Source organism: Tachysurus vachellii, chromosome 23 (genome assembly GCF_030014155.1).
Source record: "Tachysurus vachellii isolate PV-2020 chromosome 23, HZAU_Pvac_v1, whole genome shotgun sequence".
Classification (NCBI taxonomy): Eukaryota; Metazoa; Chordata; class Actinopteri; order Siluriformes; family Bagridae; genus Tachysurus; species Tachysurus vachellii.
Window position 1 is genome coordinate 16,034,656 of NC_083482.1, and position 21,763 is coordinate 16,056,418.

At 35.7% G+C, this 21,763-nt stretch overlaps 1 protein-coding gene across 8 annotated transcripts; it reads left to right on the forward strand.

Moving 5' to 3' along the window:
* Positions 1–900: 900 nt before the first annotated feature.
* Positions 901–20,740, forward strand: LOC132838599 (uncharacterized). Of its 8 annotated transcripts, none has more exons than XM_060859022.1 (4): positions 6,755–6,799; positions 9,841–10,038; positions 11,863–12,077; positions 19,482–20,740. In XM_060859022.1, exons 1-4 carry the CDS (start codon positions 6,790–6,792, stop codon positions 19,716–19,718), a joined length of 660 nt encoding a protein of 219 aa, XP_060715005.1. In that variant the 5' UTR covers positions 6,755–6,789; the 3' UTR covers positions 19,719–20,740. The 8 variants fall into 8 exon arrangements, 7 of the variants coding, with proteins under 7 accessions (XP_060715011.1, XP_060715005.1, XP_060715007.1 ...); XM_060859024.1 differs by having other exon boundaries at positions 19,485–20,740; XM_060859026.1 differs by lacking the exon at positions 19,482–20,740 and adding an exon at positions 12,216–13,541.
* The last annotated feature ends 1,023 nt before the right edge of the window (positions 20,741–21,763 follow it).

The following is a 21,763-nucleotide window of genomic DNA, read 5'->3' on the forward strand; positions in this document are numbered from 1 at the left end:
GTAGGACATCTACAGCACGTGGTGCCAGAATGAGGAGAAGCTTCTTCCCACAGGCCATTCGGAGTTTAAACCAGGAAACACCCAGGATTTAGTACTGGACCTCTCCCTCCATCTTCACTGTTTTTATGCACACCTTTTTTTGCAATATGACACTTTAACTCTGGACTGTCACTGTCACTTTAACTCTGGACTAGCACAGCACATTGCCACTTTATACACTATACACTTTATACACACCATACTGCACCTGGACACTTTAAGGACAATCTTTAAAAACCATACACATTTATGTATATGTATATTTATGTATTCACATTGTTTTTCCACATATATTTTCATATTTTATATATATATTTTTTATATAGTTTATACTTTTTTATTTATCTATCTCCCTGCAGTGAAATGCTTTGCAAAAAGCATTTCACTGCATGTCGTACCCTGTATGTATGTGTATGTGACAAGTAAAATTTCATTTGATTTGACACTAGGAACACAGAAACAAAAACACCAGGTCACAAAACCAGAACAAAACAAATTACAGAAAACAAAACAGACACAGAGACAAGAACTCAAAAACCAGATGAAAGTCCACAGGATTAAATAGGGGAGGAAATCATAGAAACACAAGGAACAGGTGTGCAGAGGCAGGAACAAGGACATGGTGGGGCAAACACAAGTGATACACAAAACAAAAACAAAAGCACATGGCACAAGACACAAAAACTTCCCGAATGTCCCCTTAGTGTCTAGGTAGGGAAGGGAATAATCCCATCACTGATTTTATTATGATTTGGCTGAAACTGCTTGTAACACTGTTATTCTACTGTTATTTATAACTTTATGGAAAATTTGACAAACTACAGCTGTGTGTCATTTTGTCTCCAGGAACAAAAACACGGGTGTTTTTAAGGAATCAACCTGAACAATTATTGAATGTCCAAAATGGAATAATGGACAGGCTGAAAAGACGCGTTGAGATCCAGCTGGTGAATTCAGTTGATAGCTGTGATGTCAGCATCGTTTTTGTTCCAATTGTGTCTCGGGCCGGAACAGACATTGAAGCTGCACTTCGAACTATTCCAAGTAAGAGATTTCCTTGAGTCAATTCAGGCCAAAATGACTAACCACTAAGTATAGTAGACAACAAAGACCACCAGCCCACGTTCCCATATTTAGGTGTTTTGAGATATATCTAATATTGTTGGGTTTGGGACGCAGCTTTAACCAGTACTTTCAATGAGACTTGTATTATTTTATTGTTATTTGTGCTTATTTAAATACTTTTTAACTTCAAAAATATGTTTATTTTGGATTACTTCCACACATTGTTTAAAATATACACTATATTCTACACTAAAGTCCAATATCCTGCACTATTTTTGCTCCCTATTTAAATGTTAAAAACAGTTATGAAAGGTCTGAAATTCACGTCTAATCTATTCTACTGAAGCGTGTGATCAGACGACACTGATAAATTTGATCTAAAATGGATCATAAAGTTTTACACAAACTTGACATGTAAAGATGGCAAAGATTCTACTTTTCACTCGAACTGTTATTAACTAATTAACTGTCAGTAATATAATTTGTAATGCAAATTGTTCAATTTAATGAATGAAATAAAAAAAAAAAAGATTTCAGAATTTTCACTAATGCTCTCAGACTTTTGGACCCCGTTATACAGTATATATTTAAATACAACGAAGCAATGTTTATATTACATGAAATAATTTCAGAATAACTAATCTTTTATTGTCAATTAATTCCAGTTCAATTAATCTAATACCATCATCGGCTGTAGACTTCCTCGGTCATGAAGATTGTGGACTGCTGACATGCTTGGCCAATGATAAGGCACTGAAGTCCCTCGCTGATTATCTGGACCCTGAGGCACCATATAACCCAGTAAGTATTGAACATCTAGAAAACTATAATTTCTGCCTGCTCACTGTTACCAATTTTTGTGATTATTTGGTAACAGGAACAATTTGCAGGATTTTTCAGATTGTTTTCTCAGAGTATCCTTTGAACAGAAAACTGGTCTACAAAAGCTTTTGTATTTCATTTGACTTTCCTTTTTTCCATCAGCTTCTACCAAATACTCCACGATTTCCGAGAGGTTATCGGATCTTTTTTGCTGTCCTTGCTTTGGTTATTCTCTGTATTGTGCTACTTGAATATTTTCTTGATCAGCCAAGTCAAGGAAATAATCACACTCTACCTACTACAACTATGAAGATGCCCAACCTAACTCTAACTATAACTACACCTGTGACTACACAGCAGCCTAATGTAACTGTATCTAAATAGAAGACTGTTATTATGAAACTGACTAGTACATCTGTAACTCCAAAGCAGCTTAATATAACTACAGCTAGAGCAGCCTAAAATAATGGTACAGTAACTACACTATTAGCTAAAACTACACAGCACACTAATCTAACAGTAGCTGCAAAATAAATAAATAAATAAATAAATAAATAAATATATACATACACACACACACACACACACACACACACACACACACACACACACACACACACACACACATATATATATATATATATATATATATACACACACATATATATATATATATATATATAATTAGTCTAATATTGATTCTTCTGAATCAGCTGCATTTTATTACAGTTACATTTTTTTATTTTGACAATGAGTCGATCAAACTTGTTGCAAGTATTTTTGACATCAGTCAAAGTTATACAATCATTCTAACTAGAAGAAAAAAAAATTAAACCAAAAGTTATAAAAGAAAAAAATAAGATAAGATATATCTTTATTTGTCCCACAATGGGGAAATTTCACTGTTACAGCAGCCAAGAGTAATAAAATGCAAATATATAAAAAGGATAGAAACATAATACAATATACAGTATATACAAAACAAAATGTATAAAAAGATGTATATTGCACATAGATAACATTGCAAGTTTTTCAAAAATTTCTGTTATTGCACGTTTTTAAAAATTTCTGTTATTGCACATGTTTAAAATACTTTGTTACTTAGTTATTGTTTATTATCGCAGTTAAACAGTTATAACAGTGTGTATTATGGTGACTGGTTCACTGGGAGCAGCTTTGATTGTAAAGTCTAATAGCAGCAGGGAGAAAAGACCTTCTGTATCGCTCCTTCAGACACTTAGGATGTAACAGTCTGTCACTGAAGGAGCTGCTCAGAGCTGAAACCGTTTCATACAGAGGGTGAGAGTCGTTCTCCAGCAATGATGATAGAGTACAAACTTAACGGGAGCTTCTGCAACAGGCTGCCACTTGGGTGGCACCAGGAAGTCATCATTATTCACCATCATTTCATCGTCACAAATGAAACCAAACACTATAAAAGATTCTGTGCTTCATAAAGGGTTCATATAGAATATTTTGTGTTGAAACAGATTTTTTCCGTTTCTAAGAGTTTCTTAGACAAATCTACCATAACGTGTTTTTTAGGTTTAAGATTATATCCATTTCAAATATTTAATGTTTATTAAAAACATTGATAATCTTGCACGTATTCACTAATGCATGAATTCATATTCCTTAAATGGGTCTGTAGGTAAACAGGTCATGTATTTTAGCTTCTAATAATGATTAAAACTCTCATATGTTTCCGCTAAAATGTTATGTTTGTGAAAATGAATAAATAAATAAATTAATTAAATAAAATGAAAAACCTTCACATGGTTGTGTTTGTTCATAAGATATGATCTGAGAATTTAATGGTGATTTTTTTTAGGCCATAATACAGGAATTTATTATTGTTATTATTTTTTAATTTATCATTGAAACCACGTGTATCTGACATCATCACATTACGCATAATAAGGTTTAAATTAATACGCTATACTTTGTAAGATTTAAGAATTGTAAAAATACTAATTCTAAAAATTCTTTAACAAGTAAATCATTCTGCTTTTATAGACAATTTACTGCCCTGTGATGTGGGGATATTAAGTTCAACAGATGAAAGAGAAGCTTCAGATGGGCTTCAGGAGGATATGAGGCCAAAACAACAAACATGAAGCTCTTTTTAACCAAACATCAGGAGAAAATAGAAGCATGAACATGAAGAGAAATGGCTTCCACCTCCCTACTGCTCCCAGAAGCAACGATGACTTAAATATCTCACTAGTAGTGTCACTACATGCCTAGAGACTAAAACAAGGAGAAGAAATAAGCTAACTTAATCTACTTTAGTGAAAAACAGTAAACACTTAAACATAGGGCAATATTAGAGAGAGAGAGAGAGAGAGAGAGAGAGAGAGAGAGAGAAAGAGAGAGAGAGATGCATTAATGATGCTATGTTACTTCATTCTGATTATGATTATTTTCTTATAACTGCAAGCTTTAAGAGTTGTTTTATTCCCGTCATATCGAGTCATATCATTATTCTATGTCACCTTTATCTAGAGCAGGGGTTCCCAAACTTTTCAGACCGCGACCCCCAATATTAGACTGCTGACGACACGACAATTGTGAGGGAAATACACAATTTATTCCCATAAACTGTGTAATCAGCCGTTCTCCCTCCCATCTGCAACGTGTGAATTGTGAACACAGGCAGGTCAGTGAGTTACAGGGCGCTCCGTGTCTCCGCCCAGTTTAGACTAGTAACTAATAGGCCTATGTGTTATATAGTTTATATAGAATTAAGTTAGCATTAGCAGAGGTGTTTGTTTTGCATCACTGAGCAGTTATTTTACATAACTTTATCATAAAAAAACAGTGCAAAAGCATTTCCAGATGACAAATATCTGAACATGCCTAGTAGTTAATGTTAATTATTGTTTTCTAAGAACAGAATGTCAAGTCAACGACATCCCAATATTAAAATGATTTTATTTCTATCAGGCTACAGGATGGGAGGGAAAAAATAAAATCTAAAAAAAAATATTGTTCAATTTTTTTTATCACTAAACTACTGTCATCAAAAGTTATCGCTTTGTATATACATAACTCCTGAATAAAAATTAAAATGTGTTTGGACTGGTTTGTCGATAGTGAGCGCCGAAATACAGGTGTTAAGCGGTTTTGTTAAGCGAATCATTGAGTCGTTCATTCAAAAGATTCGTTCAAACGGCCGATTCATCAAGAATGAGACAGATGTTCGGAATGGGTCATTGAATCTTTGACTCAACCGATTCGTTCAAATCACTGAATCATTCAAAACACGATTGAGTGTTGCTGTGAGACGCGTGAAAAATGTAATGATTTGCCAATGCAAAGAGAGTACCGCTAAACCCCCCCACTTCAAGCACTGATTATAACACAAACAAATCATCCTCCTGGCGACTTTTTTTGGAGTGGCTGGTGTTTGGAGACTCGAAAGCACGAATCACTCTGCAGTTAGGCCTACTGTGCTCAACGAGCAGCGGGTGCTGCCGTGAGCCCCTCTCCTGTCCAAAAGCACTCACAGGCGGTCAGTCTCTCAGTAGCCTCGCGCTGCAGTCAGAGCAGAGAGGAGACACACACCCCTCCGCGTCCAGGCTGCAAATCGCGCATGCGCATGGCCGCCGCAATGTAAATGTTTCTTCACTTTTTCTCACACAAAAATAAATCACTGCATTTAAATTGACTCACGACATCGATCTCCATTCACTCTAGTCTAGTCTCTTGCCAAGTTCGCTTGTGCCAGCTCTCGCTAGTCTGTTATCATCAATCTCGATTTACATAGGCCTTTACTACAAACCCCAACAGTCTTTTTAACGACTAATCCCACATTTTCTTTTTAAGATTAGATCAAATCTCAGCGCTAGCGAGTATTTTTTTTAACTGCTAGGCAGTAGCTACACTTAGCTAAAAACCACCCACGCGACTAAGACACACACACTGACGAAGGACTACAAATGCAATGAACCTGCTGTTTTAAGCAATGTGTCGAAGTACCGAGTGAATCGAGTGAATCAAGCAACGTGTAAAATCGAAAGTGAAATCTCTTCTCGAGAACAAACGCTCCTGAAACTGCACAGCAATCGGTTAGTGATGGGAAGTTCGGTTCTTTTCCGCGAACCGGTTCTTTCGGACAGTTCGTTTTAATGAACCAGTTCAATAATCCAGTTCACCAGTTCTTTTACCTCCTGACGTAATGACGTAAATGCCTTCATCCCGCCGCTGCCGGCAGATATTAATACAATCAATTTAACACATTCGAAAAGTTCTTTGTAATCATAACTTTAGTTGAATACGTTTCTTACATTTAAGTTTTGCAACTAAAACACCCAGTACAGGCAGTGATGTGCAAACGTGGGTTTTACGTGTCTTAAAGATATAAAGTTAATAAACTAATCTTCATCAACTTACAAAAACTTACAAAAAAAAAGCAGAATTTTGAAATGTTTCTTTCACTCCATCAGTTGTTGCAAAAACTAATGCAACTGCGTTAAACACTCATACGTTGATAAGGCATTAAATCATAACCATTTACATTTGTTGCTGTATCAGTTCATCGATTTACGCATGCGCAGAAACAACAGCTCATCGGTTCTCGGACGCGTCCGAAAGAAACAGTTCTCAGTTCAGTGTACTGATGATTCGCGGTATCGGTTCAGTGATTCAAGCACGCGCAGTATCAACAGCTCATCGGTTCTCGGACGCGTCCGAAAGAAACAGTTCTCAGTTCTGTACCTATGATTCGCTGTATCGGTTCAGTGATTCATGCGCAGTATCAACAGCTCGAGCTCACAGTTCATCCAGTTCACTAAAAAGAACCGGTTCAAAAGAACGATTCGTTCACGAACTGGCCATCACTGCAATCGGTCTGTCTTCAAGATGGTGTTTGGTTTGTATTCCTTCTATTTTACTATCTATCCGTACCATTTTCTTATCAGTTATGATAGACTTATGCTAAATATAGTTATAAATGCGACCTACAGTACAGTATAAATATAAGGATTTGTATGTTAATAATCAACCACCATCGAATATATATCATATCTAAATGCTATATTAAAATAAATTACAAATTACATAAGCTGTTGTTTTGCTCAATTATATACATTATATTTCTCTCATGTAATATTTTTGTAGGAATTGGATACAGAATTCAGTCTCATATACTTCCCTATATTTAGATAAAATATATATATTCTTGTTTAATGTTGTTGAGAAGTGTTTACTGTGTGTGATGTTGGTCTTCTGTTTACATTTAAAGACAGCAAGGGTGTCAATTTATTCAGGCAAACGAAGGAAGGTTTTTTCTATCATCTGTGACTCAGCACAGAAAATAATCTTGATGCCTGTGGTTCTGGAGTCTTGAAGGGTTTTGGCTCAAGCTTTATCAAGGCAGACCAGTGGAGGGCTGTAAAACACACTAATACAAAAATTGTTACACAGTCCATTTTTGATATGAATAAATAAAAGGATGGATGTTCCAGGGAATGTTTCAGGGAAAAAGGACAACTGGCCGAGTTCCAGGAGACTTAGAGCAATTAGTGTGAGTTCTGTCAGTGGAAAGTTATGTTCCTTCGACTGTCTGAGAAATATTTATTTTACACATTTATCAGTTTTAGCAGGGAGGAGACTATGTGTTTAATAAACAGTGCAATTAGAATTTGACTTATCTGATATGAGCATCTGGGGTTTTCTCATAGAAAGTCTCATGGAAAAAGTTTTCTCAAAGTCTCATAGAAAAGAAAAGCACAAACAAGAATTGTGGAAAGCTCATAACCAGTCCACAGGAAAAATGCTTCAAGGTTTTGTAGCGATTTTGGCTCGCGAAGCAAGGTAAATATTTATAAGTAATTATAACGTGTTATAGTGACTCCTAAATATTTTAACCTAAGTTGAAATTGACGGTAATGGAATTAACGTTACACTTATTTGGTCTGTTCGTCCGCCGAACAGATCGTGTAACCTTTATTAATTCTATGAAGGTGGTATGTTCCCGGCCGAGAAAGACGCACTTCCCTTTTACTTTATACCGTAATATAAATTAAATTAACTTAATAGAGCATGTAGTTCAGACCAGATGTTGCAGGTACCTTACGTTTGTGAGCGATACTCAGAGACAATCACTTGTGGAACAAAAATATGGCGTTTAATGAATGAGACAAATACAACATAAAGCTAACTATACGAACAAACAAAAGAAGTAGAGAAAACAAAGATGAAAATAAAAATACACAAAAGAAATTAAAATTGGGGAAAGAGAGGAAGAGACTGGAAAGAAGAAATTAGAGAAAGGAAGGAAAGGAATGGCAAGCTTAAACTTCAAAATTAATCACACCCTAACTGGGAAATCGTCACCGGAAACTTAAATTCACCTTAAGACTCAATACAAGGTTCATACTTAAAATACGCATCTAAATTGGTTGGTAAAGGAAATGGTTACTTGCATTGGCTTGCTGCACAAGAGTAAGGATGCAACAGAGAAATCTCTGACGAGTCAGTTAGGGTGGGGCAGTTGTCGTTATTGGAAGTGAAGCTTGCTGGAAGTTCTTTGAAGGAAGATGGAGTCATCTCCGAGCTGTTCTGAAAGTCTGACCTGTTTGTGACATTTTAAAGGTGCCGCACTCCACCCATCTTTGGGGAGATGGCCAATACTACGGCCCGGATTCCGGAGGGAAAAACTCCCTTTGTTTCAGGTGTCTGTGGGCGTGGTTTAGCTATAAAACTTTTAGATGACTTTAAAGTTTTATCCAAGGTGTATTAAGATGGTATGGCGCCTTTCGTGCTCAAATAAAATACACCATTGTTTGAAAAATGAGTAACCGATAATTTTGTGGTAATTTGGATACTAAACATGAAGGGGAATGACGGTATAAAGGCAGCGGTACATTACATACACAGATCAATAATCAAAGTGTAACTGATGTTACTACGATATTGTGTTCTGATAAAGGCAAAGAAACAAAAATGAAACACAAAACAAAATGCATTTTCATTAGGGACGTGAAAAACAGATAATTTTGTATACATTCTGACATCAGACCTTAAAAGGACATACAGCATTAGAACAGGTATACATTAACATGCCAGGGTCGGTAATTAAAGTATAACTGATGTTAATACAGTGTTGTGTTCTCGTTTTATTAGTAAAAGGAATGTCCCACTGTGTTTTGTGTGTGTGTGTGTGTGTGTGTGTGTGTTCTTGTTGAGGGCCCCTATGAGTTCAATCAGAGAAGCGGCATGAGGTTATCTGGTCTTTGTGTAGGATCCAGCCATTCTGGAGCCAGTTGTGTGTGTGTGACACTGTGGAATGCAGACCCTCAATAAATTGTAAACTGGAAATCTAAATGACCTGTACCAGATACTACAGTTTGTTTGTGTTTTGTTTTTATTAAGATAATCAGATATTGTTAATTCATCCATTTTTATGTAGATTAAATCCAGGATGTCTTTTTATATGTGAAGTTCTGTATAATTTCTGCTTTATAAAAAATGTCTTTGCTGGATTTGGTTTTTGGGCCATAATTATTCAGACACTTCATGTTTAACAACAAAAAGGAAATACAGAGTCATTTTTCTAGTCATTTTCTTCAACATTCATCTATTGTAAAGACAGACTTCAACTTAATTACTTCAACTGATAACAGAAACACAAGGAACAAAATAGAAACACAAGGAACAGGTGTGCAGAGGCAGGAACAAGGACATGGCGGGGCAAACACATGTGATACACAAAACAAAAGCACATGGCACATGGCACAAGACACCAAAACTTCAAGAATGTCCCCCTAGTGTCTAGGTAGGGAAGGGAATAATCCCATCACTGATTCTATTATGATTTGGCTGCAACTGTTGTAACACTGTTATTCTACTGTTATTTATAACTTTATGGAAAATTTGACAAACTACAGCTGTGTGTCATTTTGTCTCCAGGAACAAAAACACGGGTGTTTTTAAGGAATCAACCTGAACAATTAAAGAATGTCCAAAATGGAATAATGGACAGGCTGAAAAGACGCGTTGAGATCCAGCTTGTGGATTCAGTTGATAGCTGTAATGTCAGCATCGCTTTTGTTCCAATTGTGTCTCGGGCCGGAACAGACATTGAAGCTGCTCTTCGAACTATTCCCAGTAAGAGATTTCCTTGAGTCAATTCAGGCCAAATTGACTAACCACTTAGTATAGTAGACTACAAAGACCACCAGCCCACGTTCCCATATTTAGGTGTTTTGAGATATATCTAATATTGTTGGGTTTGGGACGCAGCTTTAACCAGTACTTTCAATGAGACTTGTATTACCGTATTTCCCGCACTATAAGGAGCACCTAAGAGCCTTAAATTTTCTCAAAAATCGGCCGTGCGCCTAATAATCTGGTGCGCCTTATGTGTGCACCGAGTTCCAAAAATCTGTAAAAATGTTGTGCGACTTTGGTAAGCGCTCCGCTTGTTTGACTGTCCGACCATTTCCTGCTGACACAGGGACGTAATACATACACTATGTACGCTGGCAGCGATAAACCAATCAGAGAACATTGCGTAATACGTACAGTACGTACGCTTACCTCCGCCACGCCTCCTTGACCCCCGCTAGTTCTGGTGCTCGTCTGAGGACAGGAACTTAGCGCAAGACAATCCACTGCAACGTGGACTAAACCCTGTGCACTGCAGATAAGGTACGGCGTTTTTTTAATTTCCTGAAAAATAACGGTTTTGGAGAGATGAGGATTCTGCCCGACAGCGACGATTTGTTTCTTCCTAACCATTATGCGCTCCACACTCCAGTCCAGTAGGTGGCGGTAATGCACCTTAAATTGGTTTGCCATCCGCCAATAAAAATTAGATGCTTACGAGGCACAATTCAAACTACAGGCTATCAGTTACGCGGTTGTAAATGGGAATAGAGAAGCTGCGAAAGAATTCAACATCAATTAATCTATAGTTCGGAAGTGGAGGAAGCAAGAAAATGAACTGCGCCTTATAATCCGGTGCGCTTTATAGTGCGGAAAATACGGTACTTTATTGCAATTTGTGCTTATTTAAATACTTTTTAACTTCAAAAATATGTTTATTTTGGATTACTTCCACACATTGTTTAAAATATACACTATATTCTAGATATACACTAAAGTCCAATATCCTGCACTATTTTTGCTCCCTATTTAAATGTAAAAAAAAGTTATGAAAGGTCTGAAATTCACGTCTAATCTATTCTACTGAAGCGTGTGATCAGACGACACTGATAAATTTGATCTAAAACGGATCATAAAGTTTTACACAAACTTGACATGTAAACATTAGTGATCCGCGGGTCGGGTTTTTTCCAACCCGCCTGCCCCGCACCACTGTATCTATTTTTACAACCCGCCCGCCCTGCACCCATGGGGCTTGCACGAATTGCATGTAACATGTTTTTAATATTTTGTTATCAATGACCCGCCCCACCCCGCCCCGCAGTAAAGTGACAATTTCTTTACCGCCCCAACCTGACCCGCGGGAGACGACCGTGCGCATCACTAGTAAACATGTCAAAGATTCTACTTTTCACTTGAACTGTTATTAACTAACTGTCACTAATATAATTTGTAATGCAAATTGTTCAATTTAATAAATAAAATAAAAAAATAAAAAAATTCATAATTTTCATTAGTGCTCTCAGATTTTGGACCCCACTATATGTATTTAAATGCAATGAAGCAATGTTTATATTACATGATATAATTTCAGAATCTTTTATTGTCAATTAATTCCAGTTAAAATAATCTAACACCATCCTCTGCCCTGCCTCACGATCTTTCTCCCTCTCTCTCTCTCTCTCTCTCTCTCTCTCTCTCTCTCTTTCTCTCTCTTTCTCTCTCTGTATCTCTGTCTCTCTCTCTCTTTCTCTCTTTCTCTCTCTGTATCTCTCTCTCTCTCTCTCTCTCTCTCTCTCTCTCTCTGTATCTCTGTCTCTCCAGCATCTCCCCAACAGTCTGTTGTCCTCATAGTTATCCACCACACCTTTGATGGAGATTACATTGCTCCAGTCAGCAATTGGTCTGTGAAAAGGGAAGGTGTGTTTGCTGTAGACTTCCTCGGTCATGAAGATTGTGGACTGCTGGAATGTTTGGCCAATGATATGGCACTTAAATCCCTCACTGATTATCTGGCCCCTGATGCACCAGATACCCCAGTAAGTATTGAACATCTAGAAAACGATAATTTCTACCTGTTCACTGTTACCAAAAGATTGTTTTCTCAGAGTATCCTTTGAACAGAAAACTGGTCTACAAAAAACTTTTGTGTTTGATTTGACTTTCCTTTTTTCCAGCAGCTTCTACCAAATACTCCACAATGTCCAAGACATTATTGGATCAAGTTTGTTGTCGTCTGTTGTCTTTTGGTTGTTTGTGTCCTCTGTATTGTGCTACTTGTTTATTTTCTCGATCAGCCAAGTCAAGGAAATAATCACATTCTACCTCTGAATATGACCAACATAACTCTACCTGTAACTACACCTGCAACTACACAGTAGCCTAATGTAACTGTATCTAAATAGAAGACTGTTATTATGCATCTACTTTCTTTATTTAACCAGGTGAGTCAGTTGGGAACCAGTTCTCATTTACAATGACAACCTGACCAAGAGGCAACATAAAAACTAATACACTACACAAACACAGCTATCACATGTAAAAAACACTAAAAACATGTACAGTGATCATGAGTTAGTGACTGAATTGAATATTTAAAGGAAGAAAGCGATATAAATTAACTAAGCTTAAGAGTCCGCTGCAGATGATTCCAATCATATGCAGCAGAAAACTGAAAAGAGCATCGACCAAAGAACGTACGGACTTTAGGAATGCAGAAATTAAAGAATCGGCTAGAGCGCAGATTACGACTTGTATTATTAACATTAAGCAGGGACTGTAAATACAAGGGAGTTTTACCGATAAGAGTTTTATAAATGAAAAAAAACAATGAGTTTGTCTGCAAGAATGAAGAGAAGACCAATTCAACATCTGTAACGCCAAAGCAGCTTAATCTAACTACAGCTAGAGCAGTCTAACATAATGGTAACTAAACAGCAACAAGTGTTTAGCTATAACTACACAGCACACTAATCTAACAGTAGCTGCAAAATAAATATATATAAAATATAAGTCTAATATTGATTCTTCTGAATCAGCTGCATTTTCATTACAGTTACATTTTTTTATTTTGACAATGAGTCGATCAAACTTGTTGCAAGTATTTTTGACATCAGTCATTATATAATCATTCTAACTAGAAGAAAAAAAAAAGAAACCATACACTATAAAAACATTCTGTGCTTCATAAAGGTTTCATTTAGAACATTTTTTGATGAAACAGTTTTTTTCCGTTTCTAAGAGTTTCTTAGACAAATCTACCATAATGTGTTTTTTAGGTTTAAGATTAAATCCATTTAAAATATTTAATGCTTATTAAACACATTCATAATCTTGCGCTAATTCACTAATGCATGAATTCATATTCCTTATATGAGTCTGTAGGTAAACAGCTCATGTATTTTAGCTTCTAATAATGATTAAAACTCTCATATGCTGCTGCTAAAATGTAATGTGATGTTTGTGAAAATAAAAATAAAATAAAATAAAATGAAAAACCTTCACATGGTTGTGTTTGTTCATATTGTTCGGTCTGAGAATTTAATGGTGATTTTTAGGCCATAATACAGGAATTTATTATTGTTATTATTTTTTAATTTATCATTGAAACCACGTGTATCTGACATCATCACTTTACGCATAATAAGTTTTAAATTAATACGCTATACTTTGTACGATTTAAGAATTGTAAAAATACAAATTTTAAAAATTCTTTCACAAGCAAATCATTCTGCTTTTATAGACAATTTACTGCCCTGTGATGTGGGGATATTAAGTTCAACAGATGTAAGAGAAGCTTCAGATGGGCTTCAGGAGGATATGAGGCCAAAACAACAAACATGAAGCTCTTTTTAACCAAACATCAGGAGAAAATAGAAACATGAACATGAAGAGAAATGGCTTCCACCTCCCTACTGCTCCCAGAAGCAACAATGACTTAAATATCTCACTAGTAGTGTCACTACATGCCTAGAGACTAAAACAAGGAGAAGAAATAAGCTAACTTAATCTACTTTAGTGAAAAACAGTAAACACTTAAACATAGGGCAATATTAGAGAGAGAGCGAGAGAGAGAGAGAGAGAGAAAGAGAGAGAAAAATAGAGAGATACAGTGAGAGAGAGAGAGAGAGAGATGGAGAGAGAGACAGAGGAAGAGAGAGGGGAGAGTGAGAGAAAGAGAGAGAAAATGCACTTGAGAGCACTTGAATGCACTTGAAATGCACTTGAAATGAAGAGAGAGATAGACGCATTAATGATGCTATGTTACATCATTCTGCTTATGATTATTTTCTTATATTCTTATCGAGTCATATCATTATTCTATGTCACCTTTATCTAGAGGATAATTAAACTGTAAATCTACCCCCTATGTGTTAATGTATTCTGTCCTGTCATGTGGTTAGAGGACTGTAAGCTGGAAATTTCAGTTTTGCTTTCCTATAAATGCCTCATTTATTAGAGAGCTAAAATAAAGTGAAAGTGAAAATTTAGCAGTTTTTTTTAGTGCAGAAATAAATCCAGATTCAGACATTTCTTAGCAGTTGTAACAACTCTCAGGTCTCATTTCAGGTCAAGCACAGAACCTAAACACAGAACTGCAAATGGGCTGTAAACTCATCACCTTCACTGGTTATTTAAACTGCCTTTAAATCCACATGATTAAAGTCTCCAGCTATGATATGGGCTACTTCAGGATGGTTGCTCTGCTGTGATTTAATAGCACTTATCAAGTAGGCTAATGCTATGCCTGTGTTAGCATCTGGTGGGATGTAAACAGCTGTACCTATAACAATGGTAAACTCAGCTGGAAGGTAAAAGGCCCTGCATTTAACAGTCATGTACTCCAAATCAGAAGAACAATGAGTGTCTACGATTTTAGTGTTGTTTCACCAGCTGTTATGAGCGTAAAGCCACACACCACCACCACCTTTCCTCTTACCAGAGTAATTTGTTTCTATCCCAATGAAATGCTGTGCAGCCTGCTAGCTCAATGCTACATCCAAAATGAATGAGTGTACCCATGTTTCTGTTATCAACAGGATGCAACAGTCCTCAGTGACTTTGTTTGCAGTGATCTGGATCTTTGTTTTGTCCATTTTGTTGTTAATGGATCTGCCATGGGAAAAATGCCGGGAAGCAGCGGTTTGTGTAGTTGTTTCCTATCAAGGATGCTGGACGATTCTTCCAGTGCTTCCAAGAGCTGAGAATGATCCATAGAGACCCCGGTGTTCTGGCTATCCCCTCAGGTATGTTAAAATTAATTTGTAACAGCCTGATTATATTGAGTTCCCAGAACTCTTGTTGGCTGTATGTGGGATTTGTGCTGCTGGGTTTAACATAAGCATACAGAAAAATAGACAAAAACACACTTAAAAGGCACCGAAAGCCATCAAGCTGCTGCGCCTGTGCACGGTACCATCTTGAGGATTTACCATTTTATTATGTGATATTTGGACATATAACAGACAAGTAAAATGTCATGCTGACAGGGTGAATAGAAGTAAATAAAAATTAGATACAAATAAAATATAAGCCAGATGCAATCAGATGTAATTTCAGACCTTATCAATTATTTACATATCAGTTTCAACATCTGTGAACATCTGGTGGATAACAAACAGTGAAGTGCATATATTAAGACTATTAAGACATAATGACACGGAACACTGTAAAATAGAGCAGATAGTGGGGTCCAAAAGTCTGAGAGCACTAGTGAAAATTCTGAATTTTTAATTTTTTATTTCTTCATTAAATTGAACAATTTGCATTACAAATTATATTACTGACAGTTAGTTAGTTAATAACAGTTCGAGTGAAAAGTAGAATCTTTGACACGTTTACATGTCAAGTTTGTGTAAAACTTTATGATCCATTTTAGATCAGATTTATCAGAGTGTCGTCTGATCACACGCTTCAGTAAAATAGATTAGACGTGAATTTCAGACCTTTCATAACTTTTCCTTACATTTAAATAGGGAGCAAAAATAGTGCAGGATATTGGACTTCAGTGTAGAATATAGTGTATATTTTAAATAATAAACTAGAATATAGTGTATATTTTAAATAATAAACTAGAATATAGTGTATATTTTAAATAATAAACTAGAATATAGTGTATATTTTAAGCAATGTGTCGAAGTACCGAGTGAATCGCGTGAGTCAAGCAACGTGTAAAATCGAAAGTGAAATCGCTTCTCGAGAACAAACGCTCTAAAAACTGCACAGCAATCGGTCTGTCTTCAAGATGGTGTTTGGTGTGTATTCCTTCTATTTTACTATCTATCTTTACCATTTTCTTATCAGTTATGATAGACTTATGCTAAATATAGTAGAGTTATAAATGCGACCTACAGTACAGTATAAATATAAGGATTTGTCTGTTAATAATCAACCACCATCGAATATATATCATATCTAAGTGCTATATTAAAATAAATTACAAATTACATAAGCTGTTGTTTTGCTCAATTATATACATTATATTTCTCTTATGTAATATTTTTGCAGGAATTGGTTACAGAATTCAGTCTCATATACTTCCCTATACATATATATATATATATATATATATATATATATATATATATATATATATATTCTTGTTTAATGTTGTTGAGAAGTGTTTACTGTGTGTGATGTTGGTCTTCTGTTTACATTTAAAAAAAAAAACAAGGGAAGGTTTTTTTCTATCATCTGTGACTCAGCACAGAAAATAATCTTGATGCCTGTGGTTCTGGAGTCTTGAAGGGTTTTGGCTCAAGCTTTATCAAGGCAGACCAGTGGAGGGCTGTAAAACACACTAATACAAAAATTGTTACACAGTCCATTTTTGATATGAATAAATAAAAGGGTGGATGTTACAGGGAATGTTTCAGGGAAAAAAGGACAACTGGCCGAGTTCCAGGAGGCTTAGAGCAATTAGTGTGAGTTCTGTCAGTGGAAAGTTATGTTCCTTCGACTGTCTGAGAAATATTTATTTTACACATTTATCAGTTTTAGCAGGGAGGAGACTATGTGTTTAATAAACAGTGCAATTAGTATTTCATCTGATATGAGCATCTGGGGTTTTGCAGGCTATGGAAACTTTTATATCAAGTTAGCTGTGTGTGTGTGTGTGTGTGTGTGTGTGTGTGTGTGTGTGTTTGTGTGTGTGTGTGTAGTCGTGTGGTTGTGTCTCCTGCTAAATGTTAATTGTGTGTTGTTCATAATTAAAACTGAAACTGAAGTGACTGAGTTTGTTAGCCGTCTCTAGAGAAAGTCTCATAGAATAGAAAAGCAGAAACAAGTATTCTGGAAAGTTCATAACCAGTCAACAGGAACATTCTGCAACATTCATCTATTGTAAAGACAGACTTCAGCTTAATTACTTCAACTGATAACAGAAGGTTTCTGTTTATGATCCGTTTATGAAGCAGCATAAACCACAGGAACAGGTGAGGAGCAAAGAACAGCGGGAAAAAACAAAAAAAAGGTACAGAAAAAAATAAATACCAAAAGGCCAAAAAAAATAATAAAAATAAATAAATAAATCATCCAGGGTAGATGTTCCATGATTCAAAAAATGCCAGGCTTGAGGCTATCCTGCTGGGTCTGAGTCTGGCTGAGTCCTTCTGTCAGCGAAACGAGATGACGAAGCTGATAAAATTTCAGAACCAAATCTGGGAAAGCATAAAAGGGGGTTATTAGGGAAAATAACAAAAGTCTGGAAACACTAGGAACACAGAAACAAAATCAAAACAAATCACAGAAAACAAAACAGACACAGAGACAAGAACTCAAAAACCAGATGAAAGGCCACAGGATTAAATAGGGGAGGAAATCATAGAAACACAAGTAACAGGTGTGCAGAGGCAGGAACAAGGACATGGTGGGGCAAACACAGGTGATACACAAAAAAAAAACACATGGCACAAGACACAAAAACTTCCCGAATGTCCCCTTAGTGTCTAGGTAGGGAAGGGAATAATCCCATCACTGATTCTATTATGATTTGGCTGAAACTGCTTGTAACACTGTTATTCTACTGTTATTTATAACGTTATGGAAAATGTGACAAACTACAGCTGTGTGTCATTTTGTCTCCAGGAACAAAAACAGTGTTTTTAAGGAATCAACCTGAACAATTATTGAATGTCCAAAATGGAATAATGGACAGGCTGAAAAGACGCGTTGAGATCCAGCTGGTGAATTCAGTTGATAGCTGTGATGTCAGCATCGTTTTTGTTCCAATTGTGTCTCGGGCCGGAACAGACATTGAAGCTGCACTTCGAACTATTCCAAGTAAGAGATTTCCTTAAGTCAATTCAGGCCAAAATGACTAACCACTAAGTATAGTAGACTACAAAGACCACCAGCCCACGTTCCCATATTTAGGTGTTTTGAGATATAGCTAATATTGTTGGGTTTGGGACGCAGCTTTTATTGATATTTGTGCTTATTTAAATACTTTTTAACTTCAAAAATATGTTTATTTTGGATTACTTCCACACATTGTTTAAAATATACACTATATTCTACACTAAAGTCCAATATCCTGCACTATTTTTGCTCCCTATTTAAATGTAAGCAAAAGTTATGAAAGGTCTGAAATTCAAGTCTAATCTATTCTACTGAAGCGTGTGATCAGACGACACTCTGATAAATTTGATCTAAATGGATCATAAAGTTTTACACAAACTTGACATGTAAACGTGTCAAAGATTCTACTTTTCACTCGAACTGTTATTAACTAACTAACTATCAGTAATATAATTTGTAATGCAAATTGTTCAATTTAATAAATAAAATAAAAAAAAAAATGAAAGATTTCAGAATTTTCATTAGTGCTCTCAAATTTTTGGACCTCGTTATATGTATTTAACTACAACGAAGCAATGTTAATATTACATGAAATAATTTCTGAATAACTAATCTTTTATTGTCAATAAATCCCAGTTCAATTAATCTAATACCATCCTCGGCCCTGTCTCACGATCTCTCTCTCTCTCTCTCTCTCTCTCTCTCTCTCTCTCTCTCTCTCTCTCTCTCTCTGTATCTCTGTCTCTCCAGCATCTCCCCAACAGTCTGTTGTCCTCATAGTTATCCACCACACCCATGATGTAAATTACATTGCTCCAGTCAGCAAATGGTCTGTGAAAAGGGAAGGTGTGTTTGCTGTAGACTTCCTCGGTCATGAAGATTGTGGACTGCTGACATGCTTGGCCAATGATATGGCACTGAAATCCCTCGCTGATTATCTGGCCCCTGCTGCACCAGATACCCCAGTAAGTATTGAACATCTAGAAAACTATAATTTCTACTTGTTCACTGTTAACAATTTTTGTGATTATTTGGTAACAGGAACAATTTGCAGGATTTTTCAGATTGTTTTCTCAGAGTATCCTTTAAACAGGAAACTGGTCTACAAAAGCTTTTGTGATTCATTTGACTTTCCTTTTTTCCAGCAGCTTCTACCAAATACTCCACGATGTCAGAGACATTATTGGATCAAGTTTGTTCTCTGTGCTTTGGTTTTTCTCTGTATTGTGCTACTTATTGTGCTATCGTGGTTCTTTGTCAATCAGCCAAGACAAGGCAATAATCACACTCCACCTACTACAACTATGGAGATGCCCAACATAACTCTTCCTATAACTACACCTTTAACTACACAGCAGCCTAATGTAACTGTATCTAAATAGAAGACTGTTATTATGCAACTGACTAAAACATCTACTTTCTTTATTTAACCAGGTGAGTCAGTTCAGAACCAGTTCTCATTTACAATGACAACCTGACCATGAGGCAACATAAAATCTAATACAATACACAAACACAGCTATAAACAATGACATGTAAAAAACATGTACAGTGATCATGAGTTAGTGACTGAATTGAATATTTAAAGGAAGAAAGCGATATAAATTAACTAAGCTTAAGAGTCCGCTGCAGATGATTCCAATCATATGCAGCAGAAAACTGAAAAGAGCATCGACCAAAGAACGTACGGACTTTAGGAATGCAGAAATTAAAGAATCGGCTAGAGCGCAGATTACGAATTGTATTATTAACATTAAGCAGGGACTGTAAATACAAGGGAGTATTACCGATAAGAGTTTTATAAATGAAAAAAAAACAATGAATTTGACTGCGAGAATAAAGAGAAGACCAATTCAACATCTGTAACGCCAAAGCAGCTTAATCTAACTACAGCTAGAGCAGTCTAACATAATGGTAACTAAACAGCAACAAGTGTTTAGCTATAACTACACAGCACACTAATCTAACAGTAGCTGCAAAATAAATATATATAAAATATTAGTCTAATATCGATTCTTCTGAATCAGCTGCATTTTCATTACAGTTAAATTTTTTTATTTTGACAATGAGTCAATCAAACCAGTTGCAAGTATTTTTGACATCAGTCATTATATAATCATTCTAACTAGAAGAAAAAAAAAAATTAAACCAAAAGTTATAAAAGATTCTGTGCTTCATAAAGGTTTCATTTAGAACATTTTGTGATGAAACAGTTTTTTCCGTTTCTAAGAGTTTCTTTGAGTTTTAAGATTAAATCAATTTAAAATATTTAATGCTTATTAAACACATTCATAATCTTGCACTAATTCACTAATGCATGAATTCATATTCCTTAAATGGGTCTGTAGGTAAACAGCTCATGTATTTTAGCTTCTAATAATGATTAAACTGTGATGTTTGTGAAAATGAAAATAAATAAATAAATAAAATAAAATGAAAAACCTTCACATGGTTGTTTTTGTTCATATTGTTTGGTCTGAGAATTTAATGGTGATTTTTAGGCCATAATACAGGAATTTATTATTGTTATTATTTTTTAATTTATCATTGAAACCACGTGTATCTGACATCATCACCTTACGCATAATAAGGTTTAAATTAATACACTATACTTTGTACGATTTAAAAATTGTAAAAATACTAATTCTAAAAATTCTTTCACAAGCAAATCATTCTGCTTTTATAGACAATTTACTGCCCCGTGATGTGGGGATATTAAGTTCAACAGATGTAAGAGAAGCTTCAGATGGGCTTCAGGAGGATATGAGGCCAAAACAACAAACATGAAGCTCTTTTTAACCAAACATCAGGAGAAAATAGAAACATGAACATGAAGAGAAATGGCTTCCACCTCCCTACTGCTCCCAGAAGCAACGATGACTTAAATATCTCACTAGTAGTGTCACTACATGCATAGAGACTAAAACAAGGAGAAGAAATAAGCTAACTTAATCTACTTTAGTGAAAAACAGTAAACACTTAAACATAGGACAATATTAGAGAGAGAGAGAGAGAGAGAGAGAGAGAGAAAGAGAGAGAAAAAGAGAGAGAGATACAGAGAGAGAGAGAGAGAGAGAGAGAGAGAGAGTGAGAGAAAGAGAGAGAGAAAAAGAGAGAGAGATACAGTGAGAGAGAGAGAGAGAGAGAAAGAGAGATGCATTAATGATGCTATGTTACTTCATTCTGCTTATGATTGATTATTTTTTACAACTGCAAGCACAAGTTTTATTCCCTTCATATCGAGTCATATCATTATTCTATGTCACCTTTATGTAGAGGATAATTAAACTGTAAATCTACCCCCTATGTGTTAATGTGTTCTGTCCTGCCATGTGGTTAGAGGACTGTAAGCTGGAAATGTACTTTTAGTTTTGCTTTCCTATAATGCGTCATTTAGCAGAGAGCTAAAATTTTGTATATTTTTTTA

Excerpts from the sequence above, each read along its gene's own strand:
- LOC132838599 (XM_060859022.1), top strand. Across the intron at positions 10,039-11,862 it reads TGCTCTTCGAACTATTCCCA|CATCTCCCCAACAGTCTGTT; the intron begins GTAAGAGATTTC and ends CTGTCTCTCCAG. Across the intron at positions 12,078-19,481 it reads CTGATGCACCAGATACCCCA|CAGCTTCTACCAAATACTCC; the intron begins GTAAGTATTGAA and ends CCTTTTTTCCAG.